The sequence below is a fragment of the Argopecten irradians genome, chromosome 9 (assembly GCF_041381155.1).
Source record: "Argopecten irradians isolate NY chromosome 9, Ai_NY, whole genome shotgun sequence".
NCBI lineage: Eukaryota > Metazoa > Mollusca > Bivalvia > Pectinida > Pectinidae > Argopecten > Argopecten irradians.
Genome location: NC_091142.1, coordinates 21,242,951 through 21,260,379, shown reverse-complemented (window position 1 = coordinate 21,260,379; position 17,429 = coordinate 21,242,951). Strand labels below are relative to the sequence as shown.

Below are 17,429 nucleotides of genomic sequence, written 5' to 3'. Positions count from 1 at the left end.
TCCATGTGTACGCTATGGTATTCATATGAGTTGTATTAAATCAATTTCGTTTAACATTTATTGTATTAATTAATAATTAATGTTTGTTGGGACCATGAGTTCGATGCAGTAGAAAGGACAAGAGGTGCGAGGTAACGAAGAAAAGGACACGTGAGCATGCCAGTTGAACCTTCCCAAAACCGTTTTTTAGTTAAGGAATTTCATCGAGCCCACGACACCAAAATTCTTTCACATGTTTGAAGTTGACTCAATCTTAAAGACTGCGACTGATTGTATTTAGATCAAAATCGCAAAGACAGCGATATTATTTGTGAAAAACAATACTCAGTGTTATATGCTATAAAAGAATAAAACAATTTCACTTGTTAAACAACTTGTTTCTTTATCAAGTAAATCAACATACATGTACATGTATGATTATGTGTTTTTGCACAACAGAACCTAACCGAAAACAATCTTATCAAAGAACTTTCTCTTCTCGAGTAATTAAAAACTCGGGAAAATATTACGTATGACTATAAAGTAATAAAACATTTCAAGCTCGAATGTAAAATTATTTCTGACTCATGTTTACGTAAATTATGAAAATCAAATAAAAACATAAATCATATCTTTTAAGCATCAAAATGAACTGGTGTCAAAAAGAAAAGTAAAGAACTAGCTATATTTCAATAATAAAAACATCTGTCCTGCAAATGTTCCAACCAAATATGCAGATATTAATCATGGGTTAGAATGTTTTTTTTCGCAATTTGTCTTCAAGGTCCAGGGGCCCACCTGTACTGCATATCGCAGTGTCGACATGGATATTTCAAAAAGTGATGGACACGTCTCTGCTATCGGCCATTGTAAAAAATTTGTCACAGTTCGGACACTTTAATGATTTCTTAGTTGATTGGATATTTGATGATTTTACCCGTACTTTAAAGATGAACGAAATAAAACACACAAAAAAAACCATATACCATTTGAACAATATTTTAACGTTTTCTTTGCCATTGTATTTTCGTCGCTAAAGTCTTCTATAACTTTGTCTGAAAAAAAAACCAACAAAACAGTTGGACGTTAGAATTGTATGAATCCTTTTTCTATGACATAAAAAGAGCATGTCATAGACTCTACAACTTTAACAGATGTAAACCTTCATCCAAGGACACTGGGTCAAAATGGTTATGTGTTTTGCCATGAATTATGGTCTTCATTGTTCTGTAGTCGCGGACTATCCATCTATGAAATTGTATTGTTATGAAAGTTTATATATTATATCTGTATCGTTTGCTTGTTATATCATGATCAATAGGATATAATATATGGCTTAACATGTTTATTGTTTCGGGTCGGAAGGTCGACAATAGAGACGCATGTTTACCGCCAGACATTGGAAAATTGTATATACTGTTCGCTGACACATGTACCAACAAATACTCAAGTTATAAACGACTGGCATTAATCATCATATTCATTGTAATGTATTACCAATTAATGTTTGTGAAATATTTAAATCATAATTCTACTTGACATGTATAATTTATGTTTACGAAAGTAAAACCAAAGTATTGTTATTATATACAGAGATATGTAATGCCTAAATCTAAATATTTTATATCAACATTTAATAAAATCTTTCAACAAAATATTTATAGCTCCAGTTATATTGGAAATGCAATTCCATAAACAGCTAGTCTGTAGACGACCTTTTCTGTGTACGATGTATTGTTTATTACATACTTGGATACTGCACAGTAATCTACGATAGGCACGATACCTACTCGCAAAGGGGATAACTCTATAATGTACGGACGGAATAATGTAGACACCCGTTCGTCCGTTCGTCACTCAATCCATCTCGGTAGCAATAATATAGTGACGATAGACAAGCAGGTCTTCGTTCATGCTGAATGTTAAGCAGGAGCAGATTATGCCTTTAAATACAGAGTCATGGATGCAGTTAAAATTGTACCTACTGTCTCTATTGTATGATCGTAAAAGACGACTAAATGTAGGATATTATCTTTTCTCTTTTTCCAAACTAACGTCTCCCTTGAGCGCTCACCCCTGGTAGTTTCTGGGTTCTGTCCCCACGCTGAGACACACCAAAGTCTATAGGATTGGTTCTCTGTATAATATTACCGGGTGAAGTGTGTTGATTAGTGTCTTCGGTGACATGCTTCAGTGATATAAGGCAACAGTTCCACTATACAAGAAGACATAACACGAATATGCCGCAGTCTCCCAAAACACACACCAATCGGTGGCCGTACTTATCAAACAAACAAATATATCCATATAACAAGAAGCCAGTGGGATTTAACGTTCACCTGAGTTAGGATAAAGGAGTTAGGATAAAGAATGAAACAAAGACATATAAACACTATTTATTGGCCCATCTGGATCTTCAAGTCAATCAGTGAGTTAATAAATTTGACTGTTTAATCTTATGAAGAGTACATGTGTTTGGTTCCATCAAATTAGTAAATTGAGCAGAAAGTTGGGCCCCGCACCTCTGGTCCCATTGGTCTTTTTTTTCACAAAATATTATCAAGGTGAGGTCATATTAAATATGAATGAATTACAAATGAACCTACACGGACGTAAAGAACATGATTGGTAAATATCTGTTTTTATTGAAAAAAAAAACATTTTCAGCTGAAACAGATGAGTATTCCCCAACTCATTCCTTGTAAACGGGATATATTGACATCCATAGGAAACACAAATCAAAGAGGCCTGATGAAATATAATGTTAGTTTATTTTACTTTGTTAGCAATTCAGTGATGAATAACCATGCCCATGGCTGAAACACAATTAATGCGTTCATTGTTCTGGAACACTTATTCATAAGTCGATATTTTCCCTTGAGAGTTACAAAGGTCTCTATCAAATAGTGTCATTATTTACATGAAGGATGGATGGATATAAATATATATACGTTACTATTAATGTTGTCTAGCTCAGTGCAATTAAACTATGTACGCATTCTAGTCCATATTTATTAGCGGATAAGGTACAAGTGTACTAACACCCGATAGTTATCATTGGGTCACAGTAACGGAGGTCGGATGAAGATGCCGTACTTATTATATGTTATAAGTATCTTACGACTGTGTTCCTCTACAATTATTACTAACAAATACAATATTGTATCTAAGGTCCTCATCCAAAACCATCAATCTTCTTTGTTGACTTCTTCAAACTGGAAAACGAAGGTTGGATGTGCCTCTACATGTGAATCATCGAGTTGTTTGTCCTTCTCCTATAATACAGTCACGGGAGAGTGTAGAACGTACGGAGATGAGATATGCTACAGAGACGACGGTGTTACGTCATCTTCCGTCAAATACTACGTCAAATATACCGACTTAGGTGGTAGGTATTGTTATTCATATGTTTTTAATAATATTTTCAAAACGTGTTGTGGGAAATTCCAGTAACAAAAAAAAAATTTGAAAATTAATAAATTTAATGAAAACAAAATAAGGAATCATAGATAAAAAAATGATTTTGTAAAACAATTATTTGTTCATGTATTATATCATTAACGTATTATGGATAATTTCAATATCCAACATTAATTAATGAATAAAAGAAAAAAAAATCAAAAAATATTCAAGTAAACATTTTGTAAAATGATTTTATTTGCAATATATTAGACTAAACATTCCTTTTTAATTTTGATGAATAAATGCAGTATAATGTTCACCCATCGACGCGATATGGCACGGAATCAATATACCGGTATCAAAGGTAATTTTATGTTAGTGTTTTAAAAGTTACCTTTTCAAAAACTATCCATTTTTTTTTATTTTCCAAGTTGTCAATCATGAGATGATAGATAAAACAATTCCCTGCATGTTCTATATTTGCTGTTTTATTGTTTTTGATATGTGTTAATACCATTAATATATGGATTCGTTCTTGTTTAATCAACACGAAAGAACATATACAATAATTAAATTTTGGTGTTGGTGCGGTGTATGCGCAATTAGCATTTCGTTTCATACAGGACAAATGGCCATGGATTTTTTTCGTAATTTTTATCATGTTAAAAATAAGATAAGATGTTCGAAGATTTTGTGGTAATAGTGTAAAATACGAAACGTTTTAACTGACAAAAATACTGATTTGTTATTTTAACGCAACTAATACATAACTCCGATTTGAAGTTGAATCTATATACATAGAGGGAGTGGAACAACTGCGGCGGCATGCTTCAGTGTTATTACATATTGTGGATATCATGATTGCAGTATCTTAAAATTAGCTGGTGAGTATATATATAATAGCATAAGTCTTGATGAACTAATATAAGTCTAATGTCCACTCACAGATGGCTTCTTGATATTTTCATAAATGTTATTGAGAGGCAGATGGAGATGGTGTATATACATATATGTAATAGGTGGCTATATAAATGATAGCTAATTTAGCTTAATTAAATGATTCAAATAGAACTATTGACCATGTATGCGGTGTGTATGTAGTGTGCGGTGCAATTTAAATGCGATTGTGGTATTTTTGTGTTGTGTCTTCTTGTATAGTGGAAATATAGGCCCTTTTCATAGTGCTATATCACTGAAGCATGTCGCCGAAAACACCAAGAAAAAAATACCATACGTTAACAAAATACTGACAACGGGCGAGCATCTTTAAAGTGTCGGTATAACATTGTATAAACCCCAAGTTACAAACTACAAGTCTAATGTTTTGAGTTCTACACAACACAGGATTAACACACCAAACAAATGAGCGGCTTTTGTGGCAAATCACTGATCCCAGTATTAACGAAAGGGCACAATAAAATATTTACGTGTTTTGTGATAGGTCTTGGAAATATATTAATTTGCTGCACCATGACTGTTATTTTGTTTAGTTCACAAAGTTTAAACTGACTTGTACTTCTATGCCAACTTTATTTCCTTTGGGATCTGGCCGTAAATTTAGAAGCTTAAACTACAATTGTATCAGGTCCGTTAGAATAAGTGATGGTAAGCGGAACACTGACTTTGTCATTTACGTTGGAAATTCTTGTGTTTTATATTCCGTTTGGATGTTTGGAAAAAAGTACCTTTGATACAAGAACACTAATCAACATTTCCAATTATCTATTTACACTTATTTATATCGAGTAATTAAATACGTATTTTTATTTGCACATTCTGAAGGACGAAAAACTCTTGGGTTTTATTGAGTATTCTAATCAAGTAGTTAATTGGCTTCTATATTTGTTAAAAATAGCATTAATATGTATTATTTATTTTCCATTAAAACATCGGTTCGTAAAAAATGTCAAAGGGTAACATAAAAACCATGATTTATAGAAGAGATGTGTTTGAATAAACATATGGTTTGTTACATATTCTATGCTACACCCTTGTAATATATAAAAGACTGAAATGTTTAGGAGTATCTATTAAATGGTTGTTATTTTGTATTTGATCTACATCGGCCTATCTATGAGGAATTTGTTTGGATTGGTGTCTTCGGTGAACAACATGAACATACTGCAGTCTTCTAAAACACGCACCTCGCACTTTACACACGCTACACACTGCATAGGAGGCATTCCTTACATAACCCTGGCTGTTAATAGGACGATCTAATAATCAATCAAACAAACAAACAATGATGGGTTTATGAGCTCACCTGGCACGCGTGTTGCGGTGTATGAATTGCTGCCCGTCTGTGCAATTCCATGAAATCTCTACAAATTTTAGTTTTTTGCATGCAATTTTGGTCAGAAACATTCTTTGGGGATGGGACCCGGAGTTGGTTTACAAATTTTGTTATGATCCCCGGGGACAGGAGGGACGGGGCCCGATAGGGAAAATAGATATAGTAAATCCTTTAAATCACTAAATCCATGAAGCTCTGCATAGATTGTAACCAAAATGTGGATAGAAACAAAGATTTGTTTTAATATTTTTTATTCACGGGTTTACCCGAGATTATACTGACAACAGGCAAGCCAGTCATCCCAAAGTGTACACCCTTAATGCAGAACCTATCATTTTATGGAAAGGACATTTAAGTTTATCCATACCAGAAGAACTAACATGAATACATCAGTCATCCAATACACGCATAATGCACTTCACTAACAAAAGACACCACATACCACGGTATACCATCCTTATAGATGCTCCATCGACGACAAGTTGTATTTTTTCACTATCAAAAACAAGAACAGACGATTTAGTATTTTTCTGCAGTTACAAAAGTTACTTACTTTACACCATTTCCACCATTAAAATGTTTGAGCTTCATTAAAATGTTTGAGCTTCTAATTTTACTTCAAGTTAAAATTACAAAATTGCATCCCGAAAACAATCTATAGCGCTATATCCTATATGGAATGAAGTCCTGATTACGCATATACCAAAGGCAAAATAAATTATTTCATATTATTTTTTGTGTTAATTAGACATATATATACACGATTAAACACCAATTATTGTTCAAATGATGAATGTCATTTATGCTCTGTCGGCGGTGGAGCATCTTTAAATTACCCTATAAACCAAACCAAACGACAACACCCTGAGGTCTCACATATAACATGTAATCAATCACAATAGAGACCGCAGAACCAAATTATTTCGCTATACATGTATGGAGTTTTCAAGTCTGGTCACCTGTCACTAATTTTGAAGAATGGCATCTCGCATAGCGGTGAATAAAAAGAAATAAAGATCTACCATCTTGCTAAACTTTTAATGTGGGGGGTGCCATCTTATGTTGAATTCCGCACCAAAAATTGACCAAAATATTAATGAAATTCCAATATTGATTACCTCCCCCTGTCAGACACAAACTTGACAGAATTTTAAAATGTCTTTACATATTTTACATCTGCATGTATTGCCCAACCCACACATTCAACATTTGAAACTGATGCGCCCTGAATACCTAATCAGCAGGCTCCGAAACATTCACCTCTCTATGAAATCTTGTGCTCAAAAGGGGATTTCCAGACATCAATTTTTTGTTTGATTCTGCGGTCCCTATAAAGGATATGTGGATAGCTACTCTCATTCATAGCCACAATTACAAGATGATAAAATAGCCTTTTATGTTACTGTTAATCCAAGTCATTACTTTAATGTTTAATTACAAAACAAACAGCTTGTTGTTAGTAATATTGATTTATATGTTATGGACTTTTGTTCCTGGGAAGTACCAGTTTGAACTATTGTAATATAATAGCTAATAGTACTCGGGATTACTGTCTTTCATTCCCTTTTTAACACGTTTAGAACCATCGTTTGTAAATATTGTAAACAGAACAATACCACTTGTAAAATATTAACCATATCGTTTGGATGTGCGAGATGCGTGTTTTGGGAGACTTCATTATATTTGTCTTTTGTCTTCTTGTATAGGTGATTTTTTTCAGAGTGTAATATCATTGGAGCATGTCGCCGAACACATAAACTATAACTTATTGTTATCAGTTTGGCCAATGATATTGTCCCAGATCACAGTTGATCCATACAACTGTGTATCAACTGTGTCAAATATCCCAGGCCTTCTTTATAAACATACATAACACCAATTACGAGAAAAATAAAATAAAATAAAATCAGTACACCAAGTCACAGAATACTGAATTACGATTGGCTAAACAGATGGATACTACTTGCCCGAGGAAGCGGTCCATTATTCAATCTCACTATAATACAGATCCTTATAACCACTCCGATATCAAACGTAGTTATAATAAGGATCTGTATTTTAATCAGATTATCCATTATTTGTTTTATTATGATGAAATGAAAACCGGTCATCCACATGTAAGGATGATGTACTAAACCCATTTTGGCCTGGTTGAGTTGGGGCAAAGGGAGAGTTTTACCTAAACTGTTTTCATCATTAGATATAGTGTGTAACCGTCTCGTCTCAAAGGGTTGATTTTAACTGCACATGCTCCTAAGAAATAAAAAGATTTGAATTATTACTTCATATATTTATATGAAATTAACACTACTTATATTAAAGAACCTATGTATATGTATATGCATGATATATCGAATGAGGTGAGATGGAGGAATACTCTATTGTTATAGGGCCATGCATGTATAAAACAAGATTTTAAATGGAATAAAAATAGATTTGGAAGAAAAATAATAAGGATTAACAAGTCAGCTAACATAACTGTAGTTTATTCATCCACATATGCACAATGGAATTGCATTTCACCTGTTTCTTATGCATCAAATATGTATAATCTACTCTAAACAAAACTGTTATGAAGTACTAAATACTCATTTAAAATATATAATTGACCTATATAATAAATTATATTTGTATTTTCTATTTTGTAGTTCTGAGACATTGTGGCGAAATTCCAACAGTCTACTGCTCTGGAGTTTATACGATAAACCCCACGCTGACGTCACCCTTCAGTGCATACTGCGATATCGACACGGCAAGCGGACCATGGACGGTATGTATTGAGGTAAAAGAGAGGAAACATTTATAGCGGACAAAAGATTATCTGAATGCCCAAACTAGCCGGATTGTTGGTTTTCTGGACCGACGAATATCATTTAATTAACAATAGTCCAAAGACGTCTACTGACATTTTAGTCCAGATTGTGAATTTTTCGAAGTATTGGCGGCCGGATTTTCAATGTAAATGTGTCATCGACAGCAATATTTATTGATAATCTTTGTATTTGTCATACGATCTTCTATAGCAGCCTACAGAAAAGTATTTGATCTCTCAATAATAACGCGATATATTTTAGAATTGTTTACCAATGAGTTGTCATATTTTGCTTCTGATTATTTTAAAGAATGGGCCCATTTTAGGGAAGGGAAAAAAGAACGTTCTAAGTCGGGTCGAACGAAGACCAGGTAGTCTAGTACTCAGTAGAGCTATTGTTTTTTATTGTCCGAGGTGCGACCCACTGTCTAAGTGTACATTTACCGCTCCTAATACATTAAAGCATAACTATAATTGACAACAATTTGTTTTATCGTCTAGGTTGTCGCTAACAGATACGACGGGTCTGTCAGCTTTTACGAGTCATGGTCCAACTATAAAGATGGTTTCGGAAGTCTGACAGGCGAATTCTGGATGGGTTAGTTCATATAATGTTTTCAATATGCTTTGCAGGCCGTCCTAACATGACCCTGAATGTTATTAGGACGTTAATTATATTAAAAAACCAAATTTCAGTATGCAAATTCAGCATGAAAGTGTTGTGTCGTCATATTTCTTTGTGAAATAAATGAACGTCCTATTAACAGGCAGGACCATATTAGGACGGCATCCCATGGTGTTATGGTATATCTCATGTCCTTACAGACCTACACGTAAGTATTATAGAAAATCATCCTCATTAGTCCAAGGGTTACCATCACTGACGTTATATCGACCCCTAGACTATTTGTTAGTAAAAGTGCAGACGAGAGAATATAATAGGCAATTTAGTCTTTATGAGCATAAAAATAATTTGGAAATGATCTATCAAATTGTTCCCGCCAGAATCTTGTAGTCATCTCGCCCAAAGAGCACAACACACTATTGCAATTAATGTAGCACGCTATAGAAAAAAATATGTGATTTGAAGTACACGTGGTATAAAGTTCTTACGAACATGACTCTTTAGGGATGTTGTCAGATCATCTATCAAACGGAGTGGTTTTAAGGCTCTGTATTTCAATAAGATCGTTATAACTCCTAGAGTATCGAGGTTTATAGTACACATAAACATCTTAAAATAGTAATAAAGATAATTGATTGATGGTTTATGTTATTGCAAATTTGAAGGTTGCAATGAATAATTCAATGAGTATACTAAGGTTCAATTGTTAAAATCAGCTGGGAAATAACGAAAACAATGCTGATTGATTTAGTTATTAGCACGCAATAATTTATTCCTGTTAATGATTTTCGTTTGTGTTATTGTTGGTTGAATATTTAAGCGTCCTATATATAAAAAGGGTCAATCCAGAACGCCTCTTATGTATGTGGTGTGTTGAGTTTGTGAAGTGCACTCAATTTACCGCAAGTATCGGGGATCGCCAACTGCCGCTGATTAATCAGCTTACGGCTACTTCAGTATTATAGCACTATAAAAAGGGCAACAGTTCCACTATATAAGACAACACGAACATACCACAATATCCTAAATACGTAACTCGCATTACATACATGCTGTATGTCGCATCCATGGGAGGCCGTCCTTACATGAACCTGTTGTTAATAGGACGTTAATTTATCAAACAAACAAACAAACGATTACAGTTAATATGTTCTATTCAATCTAAAAATATTTTATTGACAAGGATAGTAAATGATTATTATTAAGCGTAGCCTATCTTAATCCTATTGTGGTGGTCGAGTATTTTAGATGTCCCGACTTATAACTACATAAAAACACGATTAAACCGAGCACACTTAAAACGCATTCATGATTATAACGAACATGCTTACAACAAATTCAGGGTTAAAGCGAACATACTTACAACGAAGCCATGATTATAACGAACACACTAACAACGTATTTATGGTTATAACGAAAACATTAACAATGTATTTATGTATAGTATAACGAAAATAACTGAATCATATAACGAACACACCAGGTTCTGTTATAAGAACACACACTAACAATTATGGTTATAACGAACACACTTACAACGTATTTATGGTTATAACGAACACATTAACAATGAATTCATGATTATAACGAACACACTTACAAAGAATTCATGGTTATAACAAACACACTAACAACGAAGTCATGGCTATAACGCAGTAATTTTTATTCCGAATCAAGGTCTTAAAATTGTCTGCAATATGTATGTAACGGAATATGTGTACGACAAGTTATTTTGTTGGTCCAAAGAGGTTTATTATAACCGTGTGCAAGTTTTTTGCCTTTGGGTCGCGAGTTCGAATCTCTTGTGGAGCAGTTGCAAGGTCGTTTGTATTTTCTTTGGGTACTGCGGATTGTCTTCCCTTCATCAACCTGAAACGTCCTTAAATTATCCGTTAAAAAAGAACGTTGATGAAAGCGAAATCTACTTATATGATAGTTGAAACATTTTTCTCGTTTAGGGTTTGAGAACTATAGGCTGCTGCAGACACTGGGGTTGAAGATGAGGATTGAAATGGAAGGATGGGACGGGTCGTACAAGTACGTGGAGTATTCAACCTTCATTGTTTCTGGCTCTGATTACACATTGAGCTACAGTGGCTTCAGTTCACCACACGGACTAGGTAAGTCATCAAATAATGAAAATCATACAGATATATTAACGCCAATTTTGTAAATTATTCATGTGGTATAGCGTCTGACGCATATACGAGTCATACTAAGTCCGTGGGCTTTTCATGAACGAATCTAAATGTTATCTTTAGGTCAAAATAAGCGTATTTCCTTTAGTTTTATACCACTCGTACAACATCTGTGCCATGTATCTATAACAATGACAGTTAATATTGCCAACAAATAAGGAGTATCACGAGATTAAGATTACACATTTAGTCACCATTTACGACCATGCAATCGGGTAGCAGGCACAGTTCAAACATCCTACTTGCAATTCAGGTGCTGCTTGAGTTTCCCTCATTAAACTATTTTAAACATGTTTTAAACAAAGAAAAAAAAACAATATATTTAGTTGACAGATGAATGTGACCTATTGCATTCCTGACATCGAGTGGGACGACTAGTTCGTCGTTGTCAGTATATTGTCACCGGGTTTGGTGCTTTGTTTTGGTATCTTCGTTGGCGTCATGATACCATTAATTGAACTCGCCCTATTTCATCCCTGTAACTCAGTCCATGTGACACTGCGATGTAATCATCTAAACGAGAGCGTGCTAAGCCAGCATGCAGTGTTAAACGACATGTCAAGCTATCCTGCTGTTGTAAAATGAAAGTTTTCAGCAAGATAATTGAACAAATCCTTAACTAAGTCACATTGACCAACTTCTTTACATTTTGCATCCATTTTCTAAACTGAAATGCATAAAGCCATGGTTTTAGGCAAAAACTGCAATTATATCGTTCCACGTTAATATTCAATCAATAATATATAAGGGTTTAGTGAAAACATTAATTATCATCAATAGAGTTATGAAACCAGAAATGTCATAGTATTATGTAACGTCATTGTATACCAATGGTAATATTTGATACAAGCCAAATGTCACTTTCATAATAAACCAATGAAATTTTCGATAGAAGCCAAATGTCATAATGAAACATAATTATATACCAATGGTAATATTTGTTACAAGCTAAATTTCAATTTTGATAATGAAAGATTATTTCAAGCCAATGAAACTTTCGATAGAAAATGGTTATATGGTTATAATGTAATATGAATTTATGTCAATGGTAATGCTTGGTTCAAGACTAATGTCACTTTCATAATGAAACATTAATATATTTCGACACAATTTAATATTCGATAGCCAAACGTATAATATAGCATGTTTTTTTACCAATGGAAATCGTTAGAAGTGTTATCATTTTAATGTAAGTTTCTATTTGTTTTGTCTTCTAGGTGACAAATTAAACGAAGCCTACGGGATGCCCTTCTCCACCTATGACAATGATAACGATGATGACTCGGGTAACTGTGCTAGTTCTGCACGCGGAGGCTGGTGGTATGATGCCTGCTACAGCGCTAACCTATTCGGGGAGAGAAAGAACGAATTCGACTATGGAGCCATGGTATGGAAATATTTTTATCCAGGCCAAGGCGAATATTCACCTGTTCAAAGCGTCAAGATGATGGTAGCTTCTCCATAGGGAAAACAAATAATTCCACTGGTGTACAGATGACAACATTCCTATGAACTATAGACGAATACATTATATATGATGTCTTATTTGTAAACATAATGATTTGTATTTTGAAAATTAATACTTTCATTGTGAACTGATAATTAAGTCTTACAAACGAAGTGGGGATTTGGTAGATTCCAATTACGTCCCCGGACGAAATTGTGAGTGTGTGTGTGTGTGAGATGGTGTGTGTGTGTATGAATTGTGGGTTATTACAATTTGTTCAAACGATCTCTCATGACATATTATAAGACTCTTTCATATGTGGATATTAAGGATAGGGATATTCTCGAGGATTACAAAATGTAGTAAAACCCGAGGGTTTTTGCAACATTTTGTGGTCCCGAGGGTAGAATATCCCTATCCTTCATATCCTAGAACGAATATACGTACTCATCCTAATATACCTCTCGGCCGGGTACGAATTGGTCCCTATGTGTCGTAATTGAGCACTGCTTCCGAAAATCACTCGGGCACAGTTTTCTATACTTTTTTGTAGGTTTCCAATTATTTTATGAGTATATATGCATTTACATATTATTTTTGTCCAAAACAAACATAACTTCCATTCTTGATATCGTCCGTACCACTCACAAGACGTCAAATTCACAATTTGTGGACTTGCCGTATAAATTCCCTTCAGAAAGACCTTCATATGTATTATGTAAAAAAATAATGCCTCGTTGAGAAATTGATATTTTATGTGGTTAGGTTTTATTGCCTAGTTGGTAAGCGATATCAAACAAGTAAACAAACATTTTATAAAGGTTTTCATAATCACTTCTTTGCTCCATTAGCAGTAATATGCACCAATTGTAGTTCTAAAGACGACATCATTTTCTGTATAAAAGTCTTTTGAGCTACAATATTGCAGCTATTCATATCCATGTATGATAGAGTATTTTTCTTTCATACCTCGACGCTTTATTGCAATTTTACAACTATAATAGCCCGCTATTTTGAAATAAATTCGAAGAAATGCACGACTGGAAGTCACTTTTCCATACATGAACAATTACGTGATAATTTCAACACAAATTCCGTTGTTTGCATCTTTTATAGTAATACCAATCATATTTGTGAAAAAAGAGGGTAGCCATGCAATACAGCCTCAGGCGACATGCATGTATTGCCCTGGACAAGCCAGTATTACACCCCTAGGTATGAATGAAAATATAATACAGCATTTAATAACAAATGATTACACAACGTCATTTACGTAGATCACAAAATATCTAAGCATTTAACTGAATTAAGGTTGCAATTTTAGGAGTATGAATGCAAACTGGACAGTGGCAAATATAATGAATCGCGCTTTGCAACTACTTTTGGTTGTCTTACGTAGAGGGACTCCAATGAAGATGAAAATATGCTGAATCAATTTCATGGAATTAATTTTTTAATTTGGTGAAGGTGATTATGAATGTAACCCAACTGTGAACTACGTCTAAAGTTCACAGAGGATATTTCCCTTTTCTATTTATTATATCTGATAAATATCAAAGAAACACAATTTAACAAAGCGTGACAATTTATTGACTCGTGCCCTATCCGGGCCTCGAACTCACGAACTACGGCACCCAATAGCCTAGCCAAACATAGCTGCGCCTTCTACCACTGCGCCACATCCACACCCCCAAAAAATGATGTTTCAATAACGAAGTGATAGTCGGTTCGATATGCTGACATGATCAATGTGGAAATTGTCAAATAAATTGCCATGCTTTGTTAAATTGTGTTTCTTTGATATTTAATATTTACTAAACACAATGTATCATATTCACTATGTCTTGTTGATCCAAAGATTTAATTTGACAATTATGTTAATCGTTACTTGTCAGATTTCCGCGTGGAAAGTAAATGGGCCCGAAACATTCATGGGGAAGGGAACAGAGTATGTTTAAGTCTTGGATCTGCCACACAACCCTCACCTCAGCTCAGTGGCGTAGCACAGTAGGAGTACACAGTGATGAATCACTATAAGTTATGGAGTTTTGAATGGATTGTAAATGGATTTTGCCGAAAACATCCCTGGGGAAACTAGAACAGATGAATGATGGGGGATATTTGGGGTAATAGACGGTGGAGAAATAGGGGATAATAGACAGTGGAAAATTACAGTGCCTGTACCTGCAGTTATCGTGATTTTTCATGCAACTTAGTAGAATTTTACGATGCATACGCAGTAGAAAGATATAATCTAAAAAGATTGTATTGTACAATTTTTCATTACGTATAACTTTGATATTCCATAGTATAAAAAACTGTCGTTTTCTCCGTATCAACGTAACACGAGCCTGGGCCGTCGTTCGAGCATATCAGAATAAAATAACAAACAAAGATAATCGTATACCAGGTATATTAAAGAACAACAAAAAACTTTGTGATTTGTGATCAATGTGTTATTATCATTTTTTTTCACTTTTCTTCATGCTGAAACAACAGCTACATGCACATTACATTTACAAATTTTAATTTTTCCTATTAGAAAATACTCAATCATACATCATCATAAAATAACAATGTTATCTGCTTCTTATAAAAAAATCACTGTATATAAAAAAGCAGAAATCTGGCTTAGTGTTAACGTGCAGATCTTCTGACCTTTCGATTCTCACCACCGGCGGAAATTTTTTTTCGTTTTTTTTTTTTTTTTTTTTTTTTATATATATCATGCAAACATGCCTATTCAAACTTTTCACAATATCTGGCGAGGGCTACATGTACATGTAGCTCTATTACTACAAAATAAATAATTATAGATCTGAGGATTTACATCGGATATAAACATGGTCAGTATCTTACAGTAGCTAGGCCAAGGACGTGTCCTTGAATAGGCCTGTTAGTTTTATTTTGGTGTTGACACGGAAAGACGAGATGACTCCTGTCTCCTGGACATTAAAACAAATCATTTATTTCAACTAGGCAAATAATAATTTGAAAATTCCATATACCGCCTGCAAGGAGACGTCCTAGGCCTATCGCTACCCACAATACACTTGATCGTGGTCTTATGCATATGTATTATGTAACTTTTCATCGATAATTTGATCCTTTGATCCAGATATATCTGTCTTCGACAGTTTTATTTAGAATTCTTAAAATGTGGAAGGAACGTATGTACAAGATAAAAACAACCCATCTCAACTGCTATTCCGGGACCGTGAAATGTAATATTGGTCACCTCAGCCCAAGCACAGGGGCACGCAAATTATTCATTATGTAAAATAATTCCTATGTACGTCATGTCCACATGACTGAAAATTATATATTATGTAAATATCGGTTAGCTTGTAATAATAATAATAAGAAGAAAAAACAGAACAATAACAATAGGGATTTCCATCCTGAATGGAAAACCCTAATAAGCACACAATGTTCAGTATTTGATACATACGTAAACAGCATACTTGAATATGGAAGCGAGATATGGGGTTTTCAGTCACCAGATATTGAAAAGCTTCATTCATGTTTTTGTAAACGCCTCTTTGGAGTTAAAAGAAATGCTTGACGTAATGATTTTGTTTATCATGAGCTTGGTAGAGAACCACGTTATATGAAAAGAAAACAAAAAAAATATAAATATTGGTTAAAATTAAAGGAATCTAAAAACTGTATTTTGAGCACATGCTTGGAAGAACGATTAGCTATGAATGACGACTGGACTAACAATATCAAAACTGAACTGGATAAACTTGGTCTCACTTACATTTGGAATACCAATACATTAGATGGTAATGAATATAAAATTATAGAATATCGTTTTAAAGATTGTTATTCACAAGAAATGAGATCAAAATTATAAATTCCACAAAAGGTTATTTATACAAACATATAATAGACACTTTCTGTATGCAATACTATTTATTAAAACCAATTGATAATCTATATAAAAGGTCTATAACAAGAATCAGATTGTCGTCACATAATTTAAAGATAAAGAATGGTCGATATCATGATATAGAAAGGCAACAGAGAAAATGTGAATACTGTAGATGTAATAAAATTGAAGATGAATTTCATTCTATATTGCAATGTCCATTTTATTTAGAAATTAGAAAAAATATACAAAAAGGTATTATTTCAAATCTCCCAGTGTTTTCAAACTTGTGCAATTATAAAGCGTAAATAATGCTAAAGAATTAAACAATCTTGGAAAATACATAATATATCATGCGTTTACGAAAAGACATTTAAATCGTAATAAAGTATTTTAGAATGCCAGACGAGTGCATATATCTTGTATATATGTTTATGTATGCTTACTTGTATTGTTAAGAAATAAACCAAACATGAATTGTATTGTGTATGAATTAGTGTCAATTATATCTTGACATAATTTTCAAATTAAACATGTACGTTAGTGCACTTTGTCATCAAAAATACAATTAGAGAAATGGTTTCATTTTGCAGAGTTTAACAATCACTCTCCTGTATAATTGTATATTGTAACGGTAAACCATTAGTCCAGGAAATCTAAGCCAAAAATAGGCTCAACCTCAAACAAATTGCAACAGAATTTTTTTCACTGCTATGCATTTCTCTAAGGTCCTTAGAACAACATATCAAAAGTATAGAAAGGTGAAAGTGGTGGAAGTATATATAATTTGCATAAATCC

At 33.7% G+C, this 17,429-nt stretch overlaps 1 protein-coding gene across 1 annotated transcript; it reads left to right on the top strand.

Annotated features, from left to right (window-relative positions):
- Window positions 1-3,066: 3,066 nt before the first annotated feature.
- LOC138330627 (fibrinogen-like protein A) lies at window positions 3,067-17,134 on the top strand. Its single transcript, XM_069278179.1, has 5 exons — window positions 3,067-3,367; window positions 8,323-8,444; window positions 8,988-9,084; window positions 11,070-11,231; window positions 12,527-17,134. Exons 1-5 carry the CDS (start codon window positions 3,067-3,069, stop codon window positions 12,772-12,774), a joined length of 930 nt encoding a protein of 309 aa, XP_069134280.1. The 3' UTR covers window positions 12,775-17,134.
- Window positions 17,135-17,429: the final 295 nt, after the last annotated feature.